At 47.2% G+C, this 27,754-nt stretch overlaps 1 protein-coding gene across 14 annotated transcripts in view; it reads right to left on the bottom strand.

Moving 5' to 3' along the window:
* The window catches only part of AFDN (afadin, adherens junction formation factor), a 1,642,835-nt gene that overhangs the window by 994,229 nt on the left and 620,852 nt on the right, over positions 1-27,754 (bottom strand). For all 14 annotated transcript variants that reach the window (XM_078648844.1, XM_078648846.1, XM_078648851.1 and 11 more), the window contains one exon: positions 18,530-18,591. In XM_078648844.1, coding sequence (XP_078504970.1) covers positions 18,530-18,591 — 62 coding nt within the window. The remainder of the gene's footprint in view (positions 1-18,529; positions 18,592-27,754) is intronic.

The raw sequence follows: 27,754 nt of genomic DNA, 5'->3' as shown, positions 1-27,754 counted from the left end.
TCGCCATAAGTTGGCAGGGTATGCTCAGACGTGAGTCCCTTGCTCACTTTGCCACTGGATTCAAGCAAGCCGGGCTTCAGAAGGCTGAAGTGCCAGAAACCGGTCCTCGGTAGCTTGTTTCCGGTCCAGGGAAGGCATGGCTTGGCAGTTCGGGCTGGACTGTTCCCATGAGGCGCAGGGTCAGACTGATTTGCATATGGCCATGTCTGAACTGGGGTGGCAGAGTGGGCTAAAGAATGGTGATGGATTAAACCCAGATCAGTTGACTGGGGGTGAGTGCTTGTATTGTCAACGCTCCGTCCATCATTTCCTTTGGTTTTTCTTTGTTCGCCATAAGTTGGCAGGGTATGCTCAGACGTGAGTCCCTTGCTCACTTTGCCACTGGATTCAAGCAAGCCGGGCTTCAGAAGGCTGAAGTGCCAGAAACCGGTCCTCGGTAGCTTGTTTCCGGTCCAGGGAAGGCATGACTTGGCAGTTCGGGCTGGACTGTTCCCATGAGGCACAAGGTCAGACTGATTTGCATACTGGGGTAGCAGAGTGGGCTAAAGAATGGTGATGGATTAAACCCAGATCAGTTGACTGGGGGTGAGTGCTTGTATTGTCAACAGATCCGTCCATCATTTCCTTTGGTTTTCCATATACATATGTTACCTCGTGAGTAATGCATAAAGCCTTAAATTCAATTCTTTTCTTCACCGGCAAACAGCGAAGGCTTGCCAAATCCAGACACGCAGACTGTATTTTTGGTAGGCCCAGCCATATTCGGGCTACAGCATTTTGAATAACTTGCAGCTTCCGAATCACATAGGCAGGGCTGCCTGGGCAGAGTTACCACAGTCTTAGCGCGTAAGAACAAGACTTTGTACAACTACTCTCAGAGTAACCATAAGAAGCCATTTGATCGTCTTTCTAATGGCTTTCAAGAGACTAAAACTAGTCCCTGCCACTTTCTTTGCCAGGACGGCCATGTTCAAGTCTTTATTCATTAGTACCCCCAGACTCTTTACTTACATATTGGGGCATGGGCGGTCAACCAGTCACAAAGGCCAGAGAATGTGCTCCCACAGTGCTGGATTATTTCCAACAACAATAACCTTGTTTATTTCGCCATTCAATGTAAGGCAATTGGTTGTCATCTGGTTGTTCACCTTCTCCAGGCAGATGTACAGTCTCCCCCAGGTTAGGCTGGTATTGGGTGATAGATTAATAATCGCTTTATTGCATGATTAATTAAAACCTTCGCAAACAAGTAAAACATGTATTTAAAAAAACAGCTTAATTAAATAATGCAAAAAAATTGCAGATGTGCAGTAATTCCATAAAATCTCGAGAGAATAAAAACTAGTGTGCGAGACAGCCAGTGCGGGTAGTCAGATGGGGCAGAGTACAACATTTGTCGGAGTGCTAATCTATGGGGGCACCTGTGTAGTCCCAATTCCTTTAAAGTTAATTTTAAGAACTTGGATCTTGAAGATATTTTGGAGTGTTACTGGGCGGCTTAGAGCCAGATTTTACCGGTACCGGTTTGTAGTTCGTCATGACGCTTGCTCTCATGGGTCGTTGCGCCCCGTGGAAAAATGTATATGAAATTTTATTGTGTCGATGAGTTGGAAGCCGGCCCAGAGTGGCTGCAGGGGAGCGTAGGGACCATGGCAATAGACAGAGTTGCCAGACGAAGTCCTAATGGTCGATGTAGTTGTGCTCCTCTCATAGACCTACTGGCGAGGGCTGAAGACCAGTTTGTTGGAGTGCTTCCAGGCTTAACTTTGTGTTTGCTACACTCATGAACCAGACAAGGCTGCAGGCAAGCCGGATGTTGCTGCCCTCAAAACAGGCCTTTACCGCCTCCCTGCATGATCGAACCTGGCTTGTGATCAGGAGCGGCTTTAAAAGCTGTCTTTGTTCCGCTCCCAGGCCATTGCAGATGCATAGTAAATGTGTTACATCTTCATTGAGGTCTCCACACAATCTACAACGGTTTTAAGCGTCTGTGCGCTTCCACGGTGGGAGGTGGTGCTTTGCGGGTAGAATTCCCAGCCTCAGAAGCAAGAACCTTTCTTTTGTGATTCTCGAAAAACCTGTTCCTAAGTATGATTGGGGCTTTGTCGACAAGTAACTCTGAATTACGAACCAGCCGTGGGCCCTCCTGCTGAGGGCAGCTTTGGCTTCTACAAGAGATGAGATCTTTACTGATTTATTTACCAGGGCCTTGAAACATTTTTGGGATGAGCACGAGTCCCATAGGTCCTGTAAAGCTAGCAGCCTGATTGCTGATTGAAGGTAACTCATAGCTGGACTGTCGTTTTTCCTTGCAATTTCCTTCCACAGGTATGAGTTCAATGTGCCCGGCCCGGCTCTCTTTATTTTAAACCAGCACTTGACGTGGGCACCCTTCCGTGAGACTTGCTGCTTTTGAAGCCCGAACTCTAGCCTTATTTGGGCTGGTGAAGTGAATTGCGGAAGATTAAATATTATTCTTAACGCCTTGGCGACCCCATGGTCCAAAGTAACCTGGTCTCTTCCTCTCATTGATTCACTACCATAGGTGATAGGGTTAGGTCCCCAGGTTCGGGGCGTGATGGTTGCACTTGTCCAGCTCGGTGGAGAGATCTGAGACGAAAAGGTTGAACAGAGTTGGGGCCAGAACGCAGCCCTGCTTCAGGCCTTTGGTGGTTGGTATTCTCCTAGGCAGGGTGTCTCCCGCTCCAACTTTAATCTGGACCCACGTTTCAGAGTGGAGCAAAATTAGCTGGTTTAGGAGGTTTGTAGGAATTCCCCACCTTGCAAGTTTGGCCCAAAGTATCCCCCTATCAACGCTATCAAAAGCAGCTTTGTAATCCATAAAGCAGACGAATAACGGCTTGTTGATGTTTTTGGTGGCGTCTTTCAAGAGAGAAACAGCGAGAATGTTTGTTGTGGTCCCCAGGCCTTCCTGAAAGCCGGTTTGGTTGATGGGAATTAGGGCATTTTCCTGAGCCCAGACTGTAAGTTCATTTAGTAAAACTCCTGCGTAGAATTTGGCTTCAATGTCAATTAGAGCGATGAGCCTGTAGTTTTTTGGGTCAGTCATGGCACCCTTTTTGTGGATCGGTGAGATGATTGATCCTTTCCAGGAGTCGGGAATTCTCTCAAGTTCCAGGATGTTGTTGTAGAGGGGTAATAGTGCTTCAACTCAGTAGTTCAGGTCCTGCTTATATATGATTGGCGGTAGGCCATTGGGCCCAGGAGCTCCGTCTTTCCGACTTTCCATGATTCTATCCGCGAGCTGCTTGGTTGAAAAGAAGATGGGAAAATCCGGTCCTTTGAATCTGAACTGCTGTTGGTCGCTTTGGCGCACCAATGAGTCTTCTGCGATTTCGCCGACTTCTGTATTAAAGTGGCTCAGTAGGTGCTTTGCCCAAATATCCTCCGTTATGTATGAGTTAATTCCTGGAGCTGATGGGTTCGCTAAGATTCTGACGGTCTGCCAAAACCTTGAGCTGTTGTTGTTTTTTGCGTCGTATGTCAGTTTAGCCCATGTTGATTCGGCACTTTCTTTTTTGACGAGCCAGATGATTTTTTTTCGGCGGGCCTTAAGCCTCCTTAATTCGGACTGGATGTTATCAACTGGGCCGTGTATACGGAGACTGCGCAGCACCCTGTTGATATTGGTTTTTAGCTCCCTTAGTTCGGCATCCTGATGTCGTGAGAGGTAGATTCTTTCGCTACTTGCCTGCTTACATGAGGCGACCCCATCCATCTTTGATCTTTCTATTCCTTTTGTTGACTTATTTTTGGACTTAATTGGGTCGAAGCTTTCCATGAAGTTCTCCCATGCCTTAAACGGTCCGTGCTCAGCTGCTTGCTTTCCTCCCATCTTTTTTCGCAAGGGCCTGAAGTTTTTCTGGATCACGCATGTTGCATTTGATTCGCCGGTGGTTTGCTGTTATCGTTAAGTTTGGAACCTCCATTGAATAAGTGGTTGCTGTTCCGTGAGCATCAAGTGTAAACTCTTGGGGTAGATGGTCGCTGTAATCCGGTGTTTCGATCCTAAACCCTTTTATTAGACTGAAGAGCGATAGAGACGTGAAAGTATAATCTATTGCAGTATTAGATAGAGCAGTGTGGAAAGTGGCGGCTTGTGGGCGATCTCCCGCAAAACGCCTATTTAAGGCAACCAAAGACAGGTTCATCAACTCGATCAGAAGATCCCTCGAGATTTTAGATGGCTTACCCCATCTACAGTCGTTCTGGCGTGGGATACCCCATGCTGCGTGATGATCGGCTGCCGGACAGTTCAGGTCAATACCCCCTGTGAGGGACATGTTGAAGTCCCCTGAGACGATGTAATTTGAAGATGGTTCTTCGGTGATGAGTTTTGTCAATTCGGCTACCAGAAAATTTGCGCTGATTTTTTTGTTGTGGGGGTGTATGTAGGTGTTGACAAGTATTAGGGGTTCTTTGTTTCTGCAACTTGATATTTCTATCTGTATTGTTTTTATTCTGTTTGTTGTGGTGTTTGTGCTTGTTAGCTCCTTCACCGATGTTATGGATTTGATTGAAGCGTAAATTGTGAGACCGCCTTTCAAGTGCCGAAATTTTAGGCTTCTGGTCCCAGGGAGATGGTATGATTTGAAGCCTCGTAAGTGGAAAGGCGCTTTCAACCATGTTTCTTGTAATAGGATTATGTCAAATTGTTTGACATACATCAATAATCCTTTGTCAGAAGTTTTCGCACCAAAGCCATTTATGTTCCAGGAGCAGAATTTTAGTTTAGAAGTGCTTATTACTTTTTCTGTCCCAGTCATTGAGCCTCAGGTCTGCAGTTTATAGTTTTTGAAATCCATGACCAGTCGATTGATAGTTCCCTTCCTCTTTCATCCCGTCCCTTCAGGGCGGTTACTCCGCTGTATTGTGTGGCCTCAACAGAGGAGCTTCGTGCACCTTTTAGCACGGAGTTGCAGGGTCCGGAATTGACGTTATTTTTTGTCTTGTCGACACTGGGATCTTGGTGCTGTCGGAGAAGGGGTTCTGGATATCCCGCTCCACGGTGAGCATATAACCGAATCCCCCAGGCTTGCATTTGGGGCTCCTCTTTAAGAATTTTCTCTGTTATTTCCTGGTTTGCCCAGGTAGTTTTTGTTGCTTCCTGGTCCGAAAGATATTTGAATGTTTCGAATTGAACAGATACTAGTTCTTGTGATCCAATCCCTTCCAAATTGCTAATGGCTGTTAGTATTCGAAGAATGTTGCCTCTATTGAGGATATCGCCCGACCTTTGGATTTGTAATCTGGGATGAACAGAATTGACTGTCTGGAATCCTGACAGAGGCTATTTGGAGTGGTAGCGGGGTGCGGGACCGTTTCCCTCCCTACTGGGGAACGGGTTGACAGTATTGCAGGGCCCACTCTATCTCCTGATTCAGAACTTATCCCTTTCTTCCACCACCCTGTGTTAAGGGAGGTAGGGCCAACTGGGCCATCCCTTGTTGCTTTTTCCATTTTTTATTTGGAGTTTGCTGTTCCTGCTAGATTGGGGGAGGTCTTTACAACTTCCTTGGTTGCTGGGGTAGTTCCCCTTATAGTTGGAAGTGCTGAGTTGTTTTCTGATCGTTCTACAATGTTGATGCTCTCGGGTTGTTTCGGTTCCTTTAACCCCTTGCATGCTGATGACGGCCCCCAGCCGTCATGCACTACAGTGCTCGTGTGCTGATGACGATTGGGGGCAGTCATGACCGCACCCGCGCTGAAATCTTCAGCACAGGAGCAGAATCGCGGCAGCATGGAAGGGGTTAAGTGAGTGTTTCCTGGATTTTCTAGCGCTGTTGAGCATGATGCCGTGGAGGTGCTGACCCTAGACTGTGGAGTTGATGGCTCTCTCCGTGCTCTTTGTTCTGACTGGTGTTCACTCAGAGCTTCCTTTGGTGCTTGAAAGAAAGTGTTGATGGCAGGAATTTTATTCCTCCCTTTCCTCCTCTGTTTTCGCCGTTGTTTGGAGGATTGTTTTTTATTTAGTAGAGCTTCCCCTTCATCTGGTTGACTTGAGAGCTTATTGTAGGTGCTGGATCCCTGCTCCTCCCATAGTTGTCTAGAGCGTCCGTTTTGCTTGTAGATGCAGAGCTTGAGAGTGCTTACGTTGACCCTACCGTGGATTCCTAAATCGTCTTGAAGAGCCTGGTTGGTGGCCGATTCTTCGCTTTACATTCCTAATCGTGCCCTGCGATCGGCCAACCAATGCCAACTGATTGTTCCTAAATATAGATATGCTCGATTGGGAGGCCAATCTATCTCAGTTAAGGCAGCTTATGCTTGGAATGCCCTCCCCCTCTCTCTCAGAGCCTCTCCAACCATCACTGTCTTCAAAAAAGATCTTAAGACCCATCTTTTTAACGCCCCACTATAATAGATGTGCTCCACTTGCGAGGCTGAACTACTCACCGCGCCAGGATACCCCATGGTAATGGAGCGCGCTATAAAAGCTTTTAAAATAAAAATAAAAAATAAAAATAAAAATAAAATAAAAATAAGGTGGTTCGGTTCTGGTCTCAGCTGAGGTAGAAGTCAGGATGTTTCTGTTCTTGTCTGTTGGAGGCTGCTCTTTGTGGTCCTCGGTGGACGGATCCCTATTGTTTTTGAAGTTTCCTATTTGTTTAGTATTGTTGGAATTTGGATTGGCTGAGTTCGTTGAGTCGATTGTGTTGATATTTTTTAAATCAGTTAGGAGGTCGCCCATCACCGTAGGCAGTGTTGCAAGTTTGTCAATGATTAAATGACACGAACAGCTTGGAGGGATTATCGTTGTTTCGGATTGAACTTTTGTGATAAGGTTGTTCAAGTCCGATAACTTCCTATCAATGCTTGGAACGTGTAGGGATAGTTAAGGAGGGTAAACTGTATGTCCATCTTGTCTGAGTGGTACTCCATAGCCTTTGTTGTGAGTTGCATTGTATTTAGCAGTGGTGACCAGATTGTGTTCTCGGCTGTTGGCGTTTCCTCTTTCGACTTCCTTATTGCTCGCCTTGATTCTTGACCGCCTATTTCACCTTTGATCTCAGAGGAATATGTGGTGACCAGATTTTCCCATTCTTCGTTTGAAAGTGCGGGTGCGTTGCCAGGGGCATAAGCTAAGACCTCTACTTAGTCACCGCAAGCCTCCCCTGAACTACTGTAGTGGTCACCGGGTCCGAGGGTGGACTATTGAGAGCCGGAGTTGCCGATTCCGGCTTGGAAATGGAATTCTTGCCGGTGATGCCATTACAGCTGGTGGATCCTGGAGCTTTATCCGGGGCCCCGTTCTCCTGGGAGATCTTAATGGGGCTTTCGTTTCCGTGAATGTGTTGGCAGGCTTCCAGGCTTAATTGCAGGTGACTGGCTTCAGCTGGATTGATTAGGTAGTTGTCTGAGGTAATGGTTCTAGTTGATTGGTCTCAGGATTGACTTGGGGAACTTGTGTTCCAGTGGGAGCTGTGGGAGCTGTGGGAGCTGTGGCTATGTGGGATACTGAGTGCTGGCAAGACCATATTTTAATATCTGGCTCTAATGGGATTATTGTGGGTGTTTTGTGGGCGGCCCTTGGGGAAAAGGTGGGGGTGATAATTTCTTTAATCCGTTTCCCGGAGTTATTGTTGGAGCTTTTGCCATTTTTCAAAGCATCTCATTCTGTTGCTTGACCCCACTCTTGATCTCCTTTGGCTTTATTTCCAAAGTAGGTGCTTGTTCCAAATTGTACATCACCCCTAATCCGGAGTAGTTGTGATTACTGAAGTTGGGACATTCATTTGAGGGGCTTTCTATATTTCTATTTCTGGATGCAGGGGGGAAGGGAGGCCCAGCCGCTTATTAATGCTGAGATTTAACCCTGCTCCAGCATCTTTTACAAAGGAGAATTTAGAGTATATTTTGGGTTGGAAATAATTCTTTTCTTGGCATTCTTGGTTTGATGATGATGCGCTCGGAGCGTCCCCGATGTCTACCAGTATGTCAGAATCCTTGTGGGTTTCAGACATTTCGGTGCCCGGCGTTATTGATGTTGCGGCTTGAGTTTTGATTGGTTCTTCTAAAATCGCACTTTTCCTTTTCCTGCTGTTGATCACTTTTGTGACTGATCGCCTTTCTTTACCTGATCTCATACTTGACATTTGTCTTGTTAATTTTAGTGATTGAAATTGAATATGTGCTGTGTACTGGTATATTTTTTAATTTTTCCGCTCAGTTTTTAAATTTTGTTTTTGTTTTATGAACTTGCCGTTTGATCAGTTTGGACTATTGTGATAGTTATGGGGTTGATTGGATTTGATTCCAGGGTTTTTTTTTTTTTGTTATTTGTTATGCTTTTATTGTTTGTTGTTGAGATGAGCTGTTGAAGCGGTCTTGTGGCAGAAGGCCTTCACAGGTCGCAACAGGGTAGTACAGTGGTTGATGCAGTGGAAGTTTTTATACCGTTGTTTGTGTGGCGTTTGTCCACTGGCTAAAGCTGATTAATATGAGAATGGAGGGACTTCTTAGCTTCTTTTTGCCTCTGTCTTAGCAAATGGAAGTTTGAATGGAGAGGGAGATCTCCAATCTTTGGACACAGTTTTCCTGTTTGGGTTTGGCTTTTTGTTTCTTTCAACGGTATGGCCTGTAGGGCCCGTGGTCAGGATCCTGCTCTGGGGGCCTGGACAGGGTTGGAGAAAGGGGGTGAGGGATGGAGCCAGTCTCCAGTGCTCACCTCTTCCTCTTCCTCCTCCTCCTCCTCCTCCTCCTCCTCCTCCCCTTCTCCTCCCCCTCAAGCCTGGAGTCGCTTTCCTGTCCTGTCCTGTGGGTGATAGGGAAACAACAATCTGGGTGTCGTCAGCGTACAACACCATGAACAAATAATGTCTGTAAAAGGGTGAACGTTGACACTAAAAAGAGTGGGGCTCAGCGGCGAGCCCTGAGGCACTTCACATCTGAGCTGATGAATCTCCAAAAGGCAAGGCCCTGTATGTTTACGAGATTCCTTGAACTGGCCGACCGTCTCTGAGCGAGGGTCAGAGTAAATATTACCAAAAGGAGAGACCCACTCCAAGTGTAAAATCAGAATACCTAGGCAGGACGCACTCAGACCACAACCCCCTGTGGTTTTCACTCTGCTGGGAAGCTGATCGGCCCCCTGTACCTACATGCCGTCTCCAGCCCGCTGCGCTGGAAGACCCTGAATTTTGAGCTTCACTAGGGACAGCCATCCTCGCATATTTTAATCTCAACGAAGGCACTGCGAGTGACGCACTGGTGGAATGGGAGGCCCTCAAAATCACAATTAGAGGTCACTGCTTAGGAGCCACGTGGAACATACAAAGTCAGCTAGAGAAATCACCGACCCACATTGAAAACCGACTGCTGCAGTAGGAGCGCGAGGGGGAAAGAGGGGGCAGACACTCGGCCCAACTAGAGACACTCGGGACGAAACACGCAGAACTCCTAGTGTGCTTGCATGACACTCAGGACGAAACACGCGGAACTCCTAGTGCGCTTGCAGTGTCATAATTATGCAGCTCACACAGCACGCACGCACGCCACGGCAGACCGGGCGGGCCGTCTGCTCTCCTGGCTGTTGAAACAGGATAGTGGTCCCGCCCCGATCGCGTCTGTCCGCACACCAGAGGGAGATTTAGTATACACACAAAGGGAGATTCACTGGGTCATGGTAAATCAATATACAAAACTGTATCAGTCAGGAGGCCGCCACTTAGACCAGGAATTTGAGAGGTTCCTCAAGCAGATTCAGTTACCCACTGCTTCAGCAACACACCAAGAAACCCTTGACAGCCCCCTCACCCTGGAGGAGATAGGTGAGGCAATCGCATCTCTGGCATCCGGGAATACGCTGGGCCCAGACGGCCTGCCCACTGAACTCTACAAGGCCTACCGGAGTATCTAGTGCCACACTTACACGCACTCTACACAACAGCATTAGAAAAAGGCACATTACCCCCCTCGATGCGCGAGGCGTACTTGGTATCCCTACTCAAACCGGATCGGGACCCCACTGCCATAGGTTCCTATAGATCGCTGGCGCTCTCAACACGGATTATAAGATCCTTGCCAAGGTACTAGCAGAACGGTTGACGTCAGTGGTACCTGACCTGGTCCAGGATCAAAATGACTTTGTACCCAAGCGGAGCACGTCACTGAACCTGCGGAGATTCTTCAGAGTGGCCGCAGATAGTGTACAGGAGTGGCCGAGGGCAGGTTGTCTAATACTAGATTTGGAGAAAGCATTTGATCGCTTGGAATGGAGTTTCAGGTCGGCGTTGCTGCTACGTTACGACCTGGGAATGGGGTTCCTGCAGATGGTGGGCCTCTTTTACAAGAATCCTGCAGTTCGGGTCCGGCTAGGTCCATACATATCTGAAGCGGTGCCAATCTGTAGGGGCACCAGACAGGGGTGCCCACTGTCGCCACTCCTGTTCGCGCTGGCGATCGAGCCTCTAGCAGCGGCCCTGCGCGCTACCTTAGGAGATGGCATTCCCCTAGGGGACGCAGTACACCAGATGTCGTTATACACTGATGACCTGTTGGTCTACGTAAGAGACATTGAGGATATCCCAAACCAGTTAGCCCACACTCTGCAGGACTTTACCGCCATTTTGGGACTCCGGGTGAAAGTAAACAAGTCCTGCCTCTATGTGTTCGGGGAGGGGAGGCAGGATCCGGGGTACATCCTCAGGGGTGCGAGAGTGCAGTGGCAGGGGGACACATTTCGTTACTTGGGGATTCAGATATACCATCAACCAGCTGATCTGTTTCATGGCAATCTGGGGAGAGCTCTTACGGCCATCAAGTCGCAGACACGCTTCTGGGGCACGCTATCGCTGACGGTTACTGGCAGGGTAGCACTACCTAAAATGGTGATCCTACCCAGACTGCCCTACTACTTTGCTAACTTGCCTTTATATATCCCCGCAGTCTTCTTTGTCACACTCTCTAAAATGCTCAGGGACCACATTTGGGGGAGCGGCAGACACAGCCTATCACTACCGAAGCTATACCTCCCCACGGACCAAGGGGGACTAGCTGCGCCTTGCTTCGAGCACTACTATTTAGCTGCACAACTGCAGTGGGTAGCTCGCTGGCTTGCAGACAGGGGACGGGATAATACAGCCTCCACACTGCCCCCACGCTCCCTAGAGCAGATACTCGCGCTTTTCCACCCAGCCATCAAATCCCCGATGCCAGCCCCGCTCCTTCTGGCGGTGGCGTACAAATGCTACCACAGGACCCTGTCCCTTACCAGAGGCCTAATTTCGTATGCACCGGCAATACCGCTGGAGGGCTCCCCTACTGGGACAGGAGCGCTTACCTCCCTGGCACTTACGCGATGGCGCGAGGCGGACATACAAACCCTGGGAGACCTATACCGGGAAGGCGCACTTATCCCATATAACTCCCTAGTGGAGGAGGAGGGGATGCCACCGGGGCAATTCCTCACGCACCGCTCACTGCTTATGACCTTGACCGCCACATGGGGAGACATGTCAGCGGAGCCTAGCCAGCACCTCACCATACAATACCTTCAATGTTCTCTCCGACGTAAATGGGAACTAGACCTGGGGAGACAATTACAAGACAAAGGTTGGGAAGGGGTGCTGAAGAGTCCAGTGCGCATACCCAGGAACATGTGGTTTAGACAAATACAGTTGTTCATCGTGCACAGGGCGTACCTTACACCTGAGGCGATCAACAGGTGTTTTCACCGCACGGATGCAGCGTGCCCCAGATGTGCTGAACCTGGAGCTGGGCTCATCCACATGCTATGGATCTGCCACTGTTTACACACATACTGGTGCGCCATCAGCGAATCCCTACACGTGAGCACAGGACGTGATATACCCTTTGACTGGACTACATACCTGCTACATCACTTTCGCCGCACACCGGCCAAAAAAGTGACATCCCTGTTACTCGACTTGGGGCTAGTGGTCGCCAAGAGACTTCTCACTAAGAGGTGGAAGGTGGAAGGTGGAAGACCCGCCTCGTGTACAAGCGTGGAGACACTCATTCTCCGCATGGGCGAGAGCTGAGGGGACTGCCATCCAGCGTGAAGAGACACTAGGACTAAGGAAAGAGCCCATAGCTACTCAGTGGGAGAGACTACTCCAGACACTTCAGCGGGAGGTAGAACCAGGCTCAAGGGGACAAACTGAGGAGGGGGTGATGAGCCCGGGGTGACTGCCGGGGTCAGGTACACGAGGTGTTGCGTTGTTTCCTGTACTCAACTGGTTGAATAGACACCTAGGGGGACGGCAGCCCAGTGTGTTGTGTTGTACTGCGGGGGGACGGAGGGATAGGGGTGTGCGGGGACACTTACACCTACACTGGCATCAGCACCGGTCTATGTTGTGGTTTTTAGGGCTCGGCCTACATCACCACTGCGTCAGCAGGGGGGCGGAGCTCCGAGCTCCTTTTCTTAGGGGGTTCTGAATAGTGCAGGAAAAATTCCTCAGTGCGCGAGATTTTTCAGTACTTCTTTTTGCCATGTGCATGGTAATTGGTCCTCGCGGTGCCCTGTTTCTAGTATCCTTCACGCAATAGGCCATATGTTTTTCTGCTTCAGCACTACCGCCATATCCTGTGTGGTTATGCGCACGGCAGTGCAATAAATTATCAATTAGAGCTGTCAGGGCGCTGCGGTAATAGAATCCAGATGGTCGGGGCGCGTTCACCAGTCTGCCGTGAGTTTTGCGTGTGCGCGTCCCTTTGCCTCCTTTTATGTTTAAGTGTTGGCCTTTCGCCAGATGCCGGCTCGCAGAGGCCTCTGATATTGCCTCTCCCCGCCTGCTCCTTACTGCAGCCCCCACCACTGGAAACGACAGGCTGGGAGCTCAGAGAAGCCTCTATATCGCCTCTCCCAGCCTGCTCGTCCTTTCAGCCCCCACCGCTCCTCACTGCAGCCCCTACCACTGGAAACGACAGGCTGGGAGCTAACAGAAGGCTCTGACATCGCCGATCCCAGCCTGCTCGTCCTTTCAGCCCCCACCGCTCCTCACTGCAGCCCCTACCACTTGAAACGACAGTCCTTTCAGCCCCCACCGCTCCTCACTGCAGCCCCACAACTAGAAACGACAGGCTGGGAGCTCACAGAAGCCTCTGACATCACCTCTCCCAGCCTGCTCGTCCTTTCAGCCCCCACCTCTGGAATTCATATAATAAAAAGCATGCTTTGATATACATAGATATGCTCTGTTGCTGCTGCTGCCTTGGCACAGTACCTGCTGTGAGTGTGTGCAGGCAGCAGTGGTACAAGCTTCTCACACTCACAAGAAGGACATCACAGGCAGTAACGGTGCAAGCTTCTCACACTCACAAGAAGGACATCACAGGCAGCAGCGGTGCAACCTTCTCACACTCACAAGGAGACCACAGGCAGCAGAGATGCAAGCTTATCACACTCACAAAAAGGAGATCACAAGCAGCAGTGGTGCAAGCTTCCCTCACACACTCACAGCAGGTACTGTGCCAAGGCAGCAGCAGCAACAGAGCAAGAGTGCCGTACAAAGAACAGGCACAGCACAGAGATGCGCGATGCAATCTTCTCATACTCGCAAGAAGGACATCACAGGCAGCAGCGGTGCAAGCTTCTTACACTCACAAGAAGGACATCACAGGCAGCAGTGGTGCAAGCTTCTTACACTCACAAGGAGACCACAGGCAGCAGAGGTGCAAGCTTATCACACTCACAAGAAGGAGATCACAAGCAGCAGTGGTGCAAGCTTCCCTCACACACTCACAGTAGGTACTGTGCCAAGGCAGCAGCAGTAACAGAGCAGGAGGCCCTTACAAAGAACAGACGCAGCATAGAGATGCACAATGCAATCTTCTCATACTCGCAGGCAGCAGCGGTGCAAGCTTCTCACACTCCAAGAAGGACATCACAGGCAGCAGCGGTGCAAGCTTCTCACACTCACAAGAAGGACATCACAGGCAGCAGCTGTGCAAGCTTCTTACACTCACAAGGAGACCACAGGCAGCTTATCACACTCACAAGAAGGAGATCACAAGCAGCAGTGGTGCAAGCTTCCCTCACACACTCACAGCAGGTACTGTGCCAAGGCAGCAGCAGCAACAGAGCAAGAGTCCCTTACAAAGAACAGGCACAGCACAGAGATGCACAATGCAATCTTCTCATACTCGCAAGAAGGACATCACAGGCAGCAGCGGTGCAAGCTTCTTACACTCACAAGAAGGACATCACAGGCAGCAGTGGTGCAAGCTTCTTAAACTCACAAGGAGACCACAGGCAGCAGAGGTGCAAGCTTACCACACTCACAAGAAGGAGATCACAGGCAGCATAGCTACACTTGTGCAGCAGGTGCAGTTGCACCAGTGTGGCATAGCTACCCTTGTGCAGGAGGTGCAGTGGCACCACTGTGGCATAGCTACCATTGTGCAGCAGGTGCAGTGGCTCCAGTGTGGTGTAAGTATATTTGGTGGAGCATGTGCAGTGGTACCAGTGTGGCGTAGGCATAGCTACCATTGGTGGAGCAGGTGCTGTGGTACCAGTGCAGTGCAGCAGGTGCAGTGGTACCAGTGTGTGGTAGCTACCATAGGTGGAGCAGTTGCAGTGGTAGTGTTGCTTAGCTATAATTGTGCAGCAGGTGCAGTGATACCAGTGTGTGGTAGATGGCGTTGTGTAGCAGGTGCAGTGTTATCAGTGTTACTTAGCTATGATTGTGCAGCAGGTGCAGTGGCACCAGTGTGGTGTAGCTATCATTGGTGCAGCATGTGCAGTGGTACCGGTGTGGTGTAAGTATATTAGGTGGAGCAGGTGCAGTGGTACCAGTGTGGCGTAGGCGTAGCTACCATTGGTGGAGCAGGTGCTGTGGTACCAGTTTAGTGCAGCAGGTGCAGTGGTACCAGTGTGTGGTAGCTACCATAGGTGGAGCAGTTGCAGTGGTAGTGTTGCTTAGCTATGATTGTGCAGCAGGTGCAGTGGCACCAGTGTGTGGTAGATGGCGTTGTGTAGCAGGTGCAGTGTTATCAGTGTTACTTAGCTATGATTGTGCAGCAGGTGCAGTGGCACCAGTATGGCGTAGCTATCATTGGTGCAGCATGTGCAGTGGTACCGGTGTGGTGTAAGTATATTTGGTGGAGCAGGTGCAGTGGTACCAGTGTGGCGTAGGCGTAGCTACCATTGGTGGAGCAGGTGCTGTGGTACCAGTTTAGTGCAGCAGGTGCAGTGGTACCAGTGTGTGATAGCTACCATAGGTGGAGCAGTTGCAGTGGTAGTGTTGCTTAGCTATGATTGTGCAGCAGGTGCAGTGGCACCAGTGTGTGGTAGATGGCGTTGTGTAGCAGGTGTAGTGTGATCAGTGTTACTTAGCTATGATTGTGCAGCAGGTGCAGTGGCACCAGTGTGGCGTAGCTAACATTGGTGCAGCATGTGCAGTGGTACCGGTGAGTGGTAGCTACCATTGGTGGAGCAGGTGCAGTGGTAGTGTTGCTTAGCTATTATTGTGCAGCAGGTGTAGTGGCACCAGTGTGTGGCGTCGTTACCATTCGTGGAGCAGGTGAGGTGTTATCAGTGTTACTTAGCTATTATTGCGCAGCAGGTGTAGTACCACCAGTGTGGCGTAGCTACCATTGTGCAGCAGGTGCAGTGGCACCAGTGTGGCATAGCTACAATTGTGCAGCAGGTGCTGTTGCACCAGTGTGGCATAGCTACCCTTGTGCAGGAGGTGCAGTGGCACCACTGTGGCATAGCTACCATTGTGCAGCAGGTGCAGTGGCACCAGTGTGGTGTAAGTATCTTTGGTGGAGCAGGTGGAGTGGTACCAGCACTGGCACCAGTGTGGTATAGCTATCATTACTGGAGCAGGTGCAGTGGCACCAGTGTAGCGTAGCTACCATTGTGCAGCAGGTGCAGTGGCACTAGTGTGGTATAGTTATCATTAGTGGAGCAGGTACAGTGGCACCAGTGTGGTATAGCTATCATTAGTACAGCAGGTGCAGTGGCACCAGTGTGGCATAGCAGGTGCCACACACCCACCAGCCGTCAGTGCACCCTTCCACCAGGCACACACACCTCCAGCCGGCAGTGCAGTCTTTTACCAAGCACACACACCACCAGCCATCAGTGCACAATTTCTACAGGCAGTCACACACACCACCAGGCATCAGTGCACGCATCAATTGTTAACGCATCCACAATTAACTATTGTAGCAATCTCAGTATGGTACACTTTACTTTTAAACATATTCATGTAAAGCACAGCATGACACCATTGCTACAATTCCAATCTAACGCACATAATTCCACTACACACCACATGCACACACTCCATAACACATGGCGAAAAGACATTGCCATTTACAATGCCATTAGCTCAAACTCAAATAAATCCGAGCCCTATTGCATTTCGAATGCTTGTTTTGTTTGGTTTTGTTGGCTTTTCACTATTAGACATCTGTTCAGCAGCCCAAACAGACTCAACTGAAAGACTTTATACCCCGGACTGAGTGGAACATGCGGACACTACACTGCAACCCTAACGTTCATGAGGTGTGCTGAATACTTAACAAATTTTATAATAGTTATGCCAGGATGTTCCTTGTCCCACTGTTTGAGAGGCACTTCTCACTCCTGTCATATTCTGGCCCTTGTGTATTACATTCCCTCCCAAACCCCGAAGTCTGTTTTGGCGTGGCCACCTTTCTTTAACATGCCTTACAGTTTAGGTGAAACTTACAGTTATAATTGACTGTATTATGTTTTGTTTTATGTGTTCTTGGTTTTTGACCTGCTTTTAGCCTTTTATTGACATGTTGTTATTAATATTGTTCAGTATTTTATATTTATTGCAGCTCTTTTTTTTATGTGTGTTTTTGAAACACTAGGCCTTAATGTATTTGCAATGGACCGTATGTTGCTCTTTTACCGATGAATTTCGTATGTGTTTTACTGTGTTACTATGCATTTATGGTTGACTGCAAGAACCCAAATGAAGCCAATGAATATAATTGGTCACTAATACCTTTCACATGTGTAATAAACTCGCCAAGAGGGTACTCACATTTTTAGATGTCAAAATATAATCGATGTTGGCCTACCCCACGTCCAGTAAAAGTGTGAGCAAACCGTTCCAAAACTGAGTAGACTTCATTGGCAAAAAAATTAGCTTTTTTCCAAAAGAGTGATAATTGCTAAAATGCCATCTATCTGATCTTTTATAGTAATCAGAGCTTCTAGTTATTTATTAAGTGATAATAACATGCCTGTTCTAAGCACATTGAGGGAATTGCTATAAATGTTCACAGTATGAAGACGTGATCTCCTTGCCAACTTTAAACCAATGATTTGATAACAAGAAGAGCCAAGGAGGATCTTATTCACAGACCCCTAACAATAGGGGAGAAATAAACACAGGCAGGCTGTCCTTAGATCTAACAATGGTATAAGGAACTGCTGAGGTGTGATACGTAATATAATCATTTAGGTGACTGCTATCTACTGTCAATGTCTCCTAAACACAGAATGGTAAGACTAGATACAAACGTTAACCAATCCTGGTTCAGGAGCTTGTTTTTAAAGCCTGCCACATTCCAACACAGAGACACTCATTTGATTTAGATATCCTGTAATTATGTAAAGTCAAGTTGTCCCGCACATATGTAGCATGCTGAGGATTGTGCATTTCTTCGAGTGGTTCCTCCGCTACACCCCTTCGAAAACTTGGGGACGTCTCATCGACTACGATAATCTGGGTAGCATTTATATTCGGAATAGAAAGAAACCCAGTGGTGCTCCAAGAATAAACCGAAAGGGGAATTCACTCAGCAAGTTGAGGTTCGAGCCATTCCATCCCTTTAAACGTTCTCATAGGGGAGAAACGATCTGATGAGGTGGTAATCATCTCTCCAGAGTCTTCATCAAATGATACTGATTTTTCTCTTGCCACTAGTTCTCGGGAAATAATCATCTGACTTATTAAATAAAGCCCAAAGGAACAACTGTGATCATTTGCCATTCCGATCAAGTGTTTCATATCATTTTCAGAAAACTATTTGAGGAGAATGTCAAGAAAATAACGTTTGAACCTTATTACTCTAAAACAATTAAAGATTTGGCGAAATAAAGAAAAAGGAAGGGTGCCAAGGGTAGACAAATAGACCATTTACAACACAATGGATGAAAGTAGAAGAGAGGAAATAGGCATTCTATAAATATATGGACAAGCAGTAGAAGAAACCATTGTAAGCATTAATTTCAACTACAATTATAAGTACATCATTATACATTTTGGAAAACAAGATTGAGCAAACAATGCTTGCACCTATCGACAAAGGAGAATCATTATCACTGCAAAAAGACCGTGAAGGGATGTAGATTTACTTGCTGATTTTGTACCTGTGGGTCACATTCCTCACACAAATAAAATATATTACAGATGTCCCCACCTCTTGATGTATACATTTCAATACATAAAAGAATGCTCCAAATACTCTTCAGAAAAAAAAGACTGTAGCAACATGATTAATATACACGCTATGGCACACTATAGAAACAGACCCCAACGGTCTATGTACTCACAGCTTTCCTTGAACTCAATTCTTGCGGGTAGTATTATTTCGGGACCAGCAGAATCCTGGGGCCTGAAGACAGAGAGCGGATATTCAACAAATCATATTACATAACCACACACATTCCCGTTGTCCAGTCTTTCAGACATCCAAGATATTTGCTTTCAGATCATGATACAACATTACCCACTAAAAACAGATATGTTTTGCTGCAGTTCGTCATCGAAAGATGAAACCTTGTTAGTGTTGATTGTCCACGCTTGCACATGCAATTGTTGTGAAAAAGCCTACCGCATCTCTCTAAGGGCACTCCGAACCATGAATATCGCTTAGGGAGTTTATACAGAGGACACAGCACGAGTGCTCCGTTTCTGCATTATTGATTCAGTAATCGAGTAGGTATGCACGTCTCCAATGCGTCTCAAATAACAATCATTAGTAACAAGTGTGGCTGCAGAGGGAAAAAAACTCACTGCAAACTTCTTCTCCTATACCAAGAGTAATGTGATTCCAGGGATACTGCACGGACTGGAAGGATTCAGGTTCAAAATAACACAGGCAGACCAGTAAATGACCATCATGTCTCTGTTCAAAAGACGTTGGAGATGTTGAGAATTCCTCCTGTAATGGCTGTGTTTTCCATGCATTTGTAATGTTCATCTCTCCTCTTTGCACAGCACCTCAACACTAAACCTGCCTGATCGTAGACTGCCAGTAACAGGGCACCCTGGGGAAACCTGAGCACTAGGATATTCCTTTGCAGGTTCACACGGCTCAGACAGGTCTCCCATTTACAAAATCTCCAAAGAACCAATAACAATCGAACTATAAACTCAACCGTGAATCCATCAAAAGGTGTCTGGAGCTGTTTTGGTACACGTGTGAAAGAAACAGGTCAGAAATTGGACTTAGAAACCCTTAATAAAAAAAATTATGACATTGATGTAACATTTTGCTGCAAGTTTTTCGCTTGGCACTATAGTGCCTGGTACGTGGTGAAAAGACAAGAAAGTTACTTTTTACAAGAGTTTTGCATTTCAATGCCTGTTATAAACATGAGCAAGAACGAATACATCGGTATCAAGCGTACAACCTTAACAGCCTCAATTTTACAACATATTTGTCTGATAACACATTCGAAAATATAGCCGTACCTTTATCATTAATGACTAGGAATTTAGGGCATATTATTGGGTTACATAGCAGTAGCTGCTTTTGCACAGCGACAGGTTTATATAACATGAAACGTGTGCTGTGATGAAACCAGTCAGTGACGAAAATGCATTCGGTAGATTCAAAAGAATCCTCACTCATGCATATTATAAAGGTACAACAGGCTTCACATATCCTAGAAAATAGCTGCAAATCCAGAGATAGGGGACTGCAGCGGACAGAAGATCTCCATTGGCATTAACAACATGACTATATTTCAACTCCTTTCATTAAGTTGACACGTAATGCAAAACAGTTTTAAAAAAATGAACATCAGGGGGACCCTGCAATTGTTTTCTTTCCGATGCCTTGAGTCCACATTCAGAAAGTGGGAGATGTCCCCTCTTGGAATGCAATAACATCTCCTTTGAGACTCCTTTATTCAAGCTTTGCAGCTGCAAGTGGAGTCGCAAATGAGAGCTACACCACATTGCAAGCAGCTAGGAATAGGGAAACCGCCTTCCCTTAATTCAGAATGAACTGTAATGGTTATAGGAGTAATATATTTAGAGACATGTTGTTCTAGGAATCTGCAACAGCTTTTAGAATTCACAATCTCCACCGCTAAGGCCACCTAACACAGTTCCATCAGTAACAACAGGGAAAATGAACTCTTCAAAAGTGCGGAATCCAATGGGAGGGGAGTTCTTGGCTAGCCATAACGGGACGCCTGCTGATTGTGGGGGTGGGGGGAGGGGGGGAGGTCAATTACTCACAACTGATTGATCCACAGAGCCCTGAATAGGAAGAGGGGCTCCAACACGCACCTCACTTCATAAGCGCTTTGATTTCCTCATGGCATAGAACGCCTTCCGCTAGTCTGGGGGACTTAATTCCTCACAATTCATTGGCCCACAGTCAGAGCCCTGAACAGGAGAATGAGGGGCAGTATTGAGCACCATGCTTCATAAGCACTTAGACTTCCCCACGGTGCGAGACATGCCCAGGCGAAGACGGGGCCAACAAGAGCAGGCCGGTCTGTGCCCGTCTGAGGGCTATCAAGGGTGGACCCGGTCTCTAATTTGATTTTTCATCAGTGTGGTTCATTGCAGAGGTTGTGCTGAAGTCAAATATGGGTAAGCGTAAAACTGGACTGTGTTCGGTCCCTGAGGTGACCCAGGACTAAACCATACAGTTTCTATTCAAGTATTTCATTTCTGACCTCTGCAGTGGGTGCCCTCTCTGAAGAGATTAATACAGTTGAGGAGTAGCTTGGCATTAGGGGTATAAATGGTGTTCCTATGGTCATATCTACAGACGAAAAACAACAAGTTGGGAAGGGTCAAGGGGATTAATATTTATAGACCCTCCAAATTCAAACACCCCTATTAAGACTATGAAGTAACACCAAAAATTGGAGGGTCTGCAAGACCAGAGGCTGAGTCCGTAAGATCCTTACTAAGATACCACACTTATTGGATTGCACAAGATCAGTCCAAGTGGTCCCATGACACTAGCTGTGTAGTCGATATCCTATCCGACCACCCACTTGGCGGAGCTTCGTCATATAGGACAACTGGAACCAGGGTAGTGCGTCAAGGCCCAGGTGAATTGGCCATAGAGCCCATACTTCTGGTTCGAGCGGTGAGAGTGTCCATGCCACTACATGGTACTGGTCGTGTGCAGTGCAAACAAAAATAGTGAGTGAGTGATGTTAAAATGGCGTTCCTGGCAAAAAAAATTTTATTAGTATTCACCAGGACGTCAGGTTAAGAACAAGTGTAGAACAGTGTGAAAAAATCACTGTTGCTTAGCTATGCTGTAGAGGCGGCCAACATGTTTCTGCCAACTGGTGTGACTACACCGGCATTCTTCAGGGCCTTATAGATAAGCTGTTGCTACTGCATGAAAAACACGCAAATTTTTTCTTTATAAAGTGAAAAAGACAGACCTAGAATCCTAAAAAGACTGTCAAAACTACTCGTGTGGTCACATTGACCATCCTACCGTATCCCCTTGTGCCAATATCTCGAAGGTGGATACATTCCTGTAAAGAAAACAAAAAAAGACAAAACTATTTTGTGTTCATTACACTATGCAAACTCAAAGTGTCATAAGGACCAAAGGGGCTCAGCAAGACTAGTCCCTATTAGAACAGTCAATTATTTAGGTTGCCAGAAAAGTAAACCATAGCCACTGCTACATGTAATTCAAAAAATAATATAAACACGACTTACCCATCAGTATGTGGGAGTCAAACCTCACCTCACCCGGCAACGGCTCGGAGAATGAGGCCCCGCTCTAAGCACAAAAAACATATCAATATATAGGCCTAGATGACTCAGAGGGCTGAGATAGTGTCCTGAGTCAAAACCATGTATTAAAGGATTTGTGCATATATACAACTGGTTGTTAAATTGCCCACCAAGATCAAGGGTCCCATGGAGAGCAATGAAAGGCTGGAGAATTAATAGACTAATATAACAAAAAACTAAACTGACTGAAGAAATCCTATGTGAAGACGTATTCTTCATAAGTGACAATTGTCATATGGAAATGTACCGTGGGATGTCTACTCCACCATACAATTAAAGGTTTTTGGGCTGTAAGAAACAGCCATAGCCAATGTCTGCAACTAAGACTTCATTGCAATGTTTAGGCATATTATAAGTCCTTACTCATTTGTGAATTCTAGTTATTAAAAAAGCAGGTCGAACTCATCAAAGCTTAGTCGCTAAACAAGGCTCCCACATCAATTCTAGCACAGCGCGACGCTCCTGCTTACCTCTCCGTCGGTACCTCTCGGCTGAATGTGAAGCCGAAGGGGAGGCGACGACGAGAGGCGAGGCGCGGGGTTAAATACCTGCTCTGATTGGAGCAATTTTCATGATAACCGACAGCTGCTCTACAATTGGGAATGCTAGTCTACGCGCGTCTGATCCAACGCGCATGCGCACCACGATGCGTGCAGACCCCGGGGCATGCGCAGAGGCATGCCACGGCGGTGTAAACAAACACCGCTCGGTCGCGCATGCGCGACTGGTATTTCACTGTTTCTGACGGGAGAAGTGGCTTAAAATTAGAGCGTGGTCGCTCGTCAGGCTGGGCATTATTCAAAACCATCAGTCAAGCATACCGTAGTGGCAAGAAAACACTCTAGGTCATCAAGTCGTCTCCATAGTCTGGAGATTTACTAGAGGCACTGTGTAAATACGAACTGGACAAAGAGAAAAACTTCGCCTCATATGGCAATTATTACACAAAAGGTCTCTGTGACACGACCTGGTAAAATGACTAGTTTGGAAACAACACAGGGCTAGTTGCAACTTATAGAGACCGTGTAAGGGTGAAAGGTGAGAACTACCCAAACACTGAGGCAAGGAGAAACTCTAATAGTGTCAAATCCATAGTCAGGAGACTTGATGGAAACACTGTGTGAGTACAACAGGACAGCGACAATGTCTTCGCCACGGTCTCTTTTATAAAGGGCGTGATGAAGTTTGTGATACGCCCAAGTTAAATGAGTAGTTTGGAATTAGCACCGTGCTACTGTGTTGTTTCCAAACTAGTCATTTTACCAGGTCGTGTCACAGAGACCTTTTGTGTAATAATTGCCATATGAGGCGAAGTTTTTCTCTTTGTCCAGTTCGTATTTACACAGTGCCTCTAGTAAATCTCCAGACTATGGAGACGACTTGATGACCTAGAGTGTTTTCTTGCCACTACGGTATGCTTGACTGATGGTTTTGAATAATGCCCAGCCTGACGAGCGACCACGCTCTAATTTTAAGCCACTTCTCCCGTCAGAAACAGTGAAATACCAGTCGCGCATGCGCGACCGAGCGGTGTTTGTTTACACCGCCGTGGCATGCCTCTGCGCATGCCCCGGGGTCTGCACGCATCGTGGTGCGCATGCGCGTTGGATCAGACGCGCGTAGACTAGCATTCCCAATTGTAGAGCAGCTGTCGGTTATCATGAAAATTGCTCCAATCAGAGCAGGTATTTAACCCCGCGCCTCGCCTCTCGTCGTCGCCTCCCCTTCGGCTTCACATTCAGCCGAGAGGTACCGACGGAGAGGTAAGCAGGAGCGTCGCGCTGTGCTAGAATTGATGTGGGAGCCTTGTTTAGCGACTAAGCTTTGATGAGTTCGACCTGCTTTTTTAATAACTAGAATTCACAAATGAGTAAGGACTTATAATATGCCTAAACATTGCAATGAAGTCTTAGTTGCAGACATTGGCTATGGCTGTTTCTTACAGCCCAAAAACCTTTAATTGTATGGTGGAGTAGACATCCCACGGTACATTTCCATATGACAATTGTCACTTATGAAGAATACGTCTTCACATAGGATTTCTTCAGTCAGTTTAGTTTTTTGTTATATTAGTCTATTAATTCTCCAGCCTTTCATTGCTCTCCATGGGACCCTTGATCTTGGTGGGCAATTTAACAACCAGTTGTATATATGCACAAATCCTTTAATACATGGTTTTGACTCAGGACACTATCTCAGCCCTCTGAGTCATCTAGGCCTATATATTGATATATGTTTTTTGTGCTTAGAGCGGGGCCTCATTCTCCGAGCCGTTGCCGGGTGAGGTGAGGTTTGACTCCCACATACTGATGGGTAAGTCGTGTTTATATTATTTTTTGAATTACATGTAGCAGTGGCTATGGTTTACTTTTCTGGCAACCTAAATAATTGACTGTTCTAATAGGGACTAGTCTTGCTGAGCCCCTTTGGTCCTTATGACACTTTGAGTTTGCATAGTGTAATGAACACAAAATAGTTTTGTCTTTTTTTGTTTTCTTTACAGGAATGTATCCACCTTCGAGATATTGGCACAAGGGGATACGGTAGGATGGTCAATGTGACCACACGAGTAGTTTTGACAGTCTTTTTAGGATTCTAGGTCTGTCTTTTTCACTTTATAAAGAAAAAATTAGCGTGTTTTTCATGCAGTAGCAACAGCTTATCTATAAGGCCCTGAAGAATGCCGGTGTAGTCACACCAGTTGGCAGAAACATGTTGGCCGCCTCTACAGCATAGCTAAGCAACAGTGATTTTTTCACACTGTTCTACACTTGTTCTTAACCTGACGTCCTGGTGAATACTAATAAATTTTTTTTTGCCAGGAACGCCATTTTAACATCACTCACTCACTATTTTTGTTTGCACTGCACACGACCAGTACCATGTAGTGGCATGGACACTCTCACCGCTCGAACCAGAAGTATGGGCTCTATGGCCAATTCACCTGGGCCTTGACGCACTACCCTGGTTCCAGTTGTCCTATATGACGAAGCTCCGCCAAGTGGGTGGTCGGATAGGATATCGACTACACAGCTAGTGTCATGGGACCACTTGGACTGATCTTGTGCAATCCAATAAGTGTGGTATCTTAGTAAGGATCTTACGGACTCAGCCTCTGGTCTTGCAGACCCTCCAATTTTTGGTGTTACTTCATATCTACAGACGCCCAATTGCAAATCAAGGGATTTTTGCTTGGGACCGCCTATATTACGTAATGACCCCACTTAGCAAAAGATGGCACACCAAGCTTGGTGGATTTTGCGGACATGCATTATTCTCAGTGACTAATCCTATCTCCACAGCCCCAGTTAGTAAAAAGAAAAAGAAAGATACCAAAGAGTACTAAAAAAAGGGACAGTTGGATGAACAGGAATATGGGACCAATGGAGAATAACAAAAAAAGTTACTTACCTTCTGCAAAGCTTTCTCTGGTAAAGACCAGATCTAGCGGAAGATTCCTTACCTTTGAATTTTCCAGGCGTCAGACTGTATCCGAAAGATTTTTCCGTAAGCGGCAATCGGCTCAGCACGGCGTAACCCGTGCTGTAATTGACATCCACGTCACCTATACAGACACCACCTCAGCACACAGTAGAAAGTTACTTTTCACGACTTTCCACACGAGGAGTGCGGAGCCATAAAGTGCATTGACACTGGTGTGATCAAATTAGGGCCCTGAAAAGGGTCATCTCTAACCCTAGAATTCTGTCCGCAGAACAGGGAGGATGGATCGGTAAGGAATCTGCAGCTAGATCTTGCCTCTACCAGATAAAGCATTACTGAAGGTAAGTAACTTGCTCATCTGATAGAGACATCTAGCTGCAGATTCCTTACCTTTGAATAGATGCCCAAGCAATACCATCCCCCGTGGTGGGCTGCGGACCAATTCTTAACAAAAAAGTCCTGCAGGACCGAACGGGCGAAGTGCCCATCTCTGCAGACCTGATTGTCCAGACAGTTTGGTAAATGCGTGCAGGGACACCCGCGATGCTGCTTGGCAGATTTCCATGACTTGGACCCCACAGGCTAACGCAGTAGTAGCAGTGGTAGCCCTGGTGGAATAAGCTCTTAAGCCCCCAGTGGGCTGCTTCTTAGCTAGTATGTAGCAGATTTTAATATAGAGAAAGACCCAGTGCCAAATGATCAGTCTCTGGCTTCAACATACCCCACGAAGAGTTTGTCGTCCATCCGGAACTCTTGTGTGCGGTCAAGATAAAAAGACAAGCTTATTTTGGGGACAGACGGTGGAGTTGCTCCTCTTCATTTGAGCGAGGTGTAGGAGCTTAGAAAGTGGGTACGGTGACGGATTGGCCCACATGAAATTGTATTACCACATTTGACAGGAAAGGTGCTCTAGTGCAAAGTACATTTGTTCTAGAAAGACAGGAAGGAAGGCTTGGATGATAAAGCCTACAGCTCACTCAGCCTCCAGGCAGATGTCTTGATGAGCAGCCATAGAGGACAATTATGAAGAGGGTTGAAAGGAAGCACACATTAAGAAAGTGAGAACCAAATTAGGGTCCCACTGAGGCATAATGAAAGGAGAGGGTTGAAACAGATTTACAAAACCTAAAGAACCCTATTCACAACATGGGACTTAAACAGAAAGGGTTTGTCAGGGAGCCGCAAAAAAAGCAGACAGACCAAAAAGGTAACCCATTAGAGTGCCCAGAGCAGAGCCCTGCTGGGCAAGGGTAAGATTAAAAAAAGGACGGCAGAAAGAGGGTCATTAGACTATTAGGCACAATAAAATATAAAATCTGTTCGGCCAGCAGGCATATACAGTCTTGGTGGAGAGACGCCTGGCTGCCAGAATAACACTGCAGACTTCGGGAGGAAGGTCGAAAGGTGTCAAGTGTTTGCCGGTCAATCTCTATGCAAGACGACGTTGAGTTGATAGGTTCGGATGGAGGACCCTCCCCTATGGCTGCAACAGAAGATCCTCCTAAAGGGGCAGCCTCATCAGAGGAATGATACTCATGCTGACAAGCTCAGGATACAAGACTCTTAATGCCCAGTCCGGAGGCATAAGGATGACATAGGCCCGTTTTTTCCTGATCTTCTAGAGAACTCGGTACAGGAGTGGTATGGACGGAAAGGCATACAGGAGACCTGAGCGCTACTCGAGATGAAAAGCATCTCGGAGCAAGAGCCAGCTTGGAAACTCCAGCAAGCAAAAATGCTGACACTGCGCATTATCTGCAGAGGCAAACAGATCTAACCAAGGCTTTCTCCACTGCTGAAAAAGACCTCCGGATGGAGATGCCATTTGTGATCCGCTAGACACCAACAGCTGAGTTTGTCAACTCAGGCATTCAGAGAACCTGCCAGGTGTTGAAACACCAGGGATTTGCCCTGCTGATCCAGCCATTTCCAGAGACACAGGGCCTCTCTGGCAAAGGGCCCACTCCGCCCTGTTTGTTGCAGTACCACATGGATGGGGGGTGTTGTCTGTGAACACTTGTATCAGTCCTCCCTTGATGGAGGGTAGAAAGACTTTCAATGCCAGTCGCATTGCTCAGAGCTCGAGCATGTTTATGTGGAGTCAGGATTCCACCGGAGTCTAGAGTCCTCTGATCTCCACTTCTCCCAGATGGCCGCCCCATCCCATGAGTGATGCATCCATCAGTACTGTGAAATCTGGTTGGGGAAGGGAGAGATTTCAGCCTCTGACCCAATTGCAGTTCGTTAACCACCACTGCAGGTCTTTTGCAGTTCCCTCTGAGATCTGGACCATGTCGGGAGAGATTCTCCTGGTGCTGCGCCCA

This window comes from Lissotriton helveticus, chromosome 6, assembly GCF_964261635.1.
Source record: "Lissotriton helveticus chromosome 6, aLisHel1.1, whole genome shotgun sequence".
NCBI lineage: Eukaryota > Metazoa > Chordata > Amphibia > Caudata > Salamandridae > Lissotriton > Lissotriton helveticus.
The sequence above is the reverse complement of the archived record's forward strand: the minus strand, read 5'-3'. Positions and strand labels throughout refer to the sequence as shown.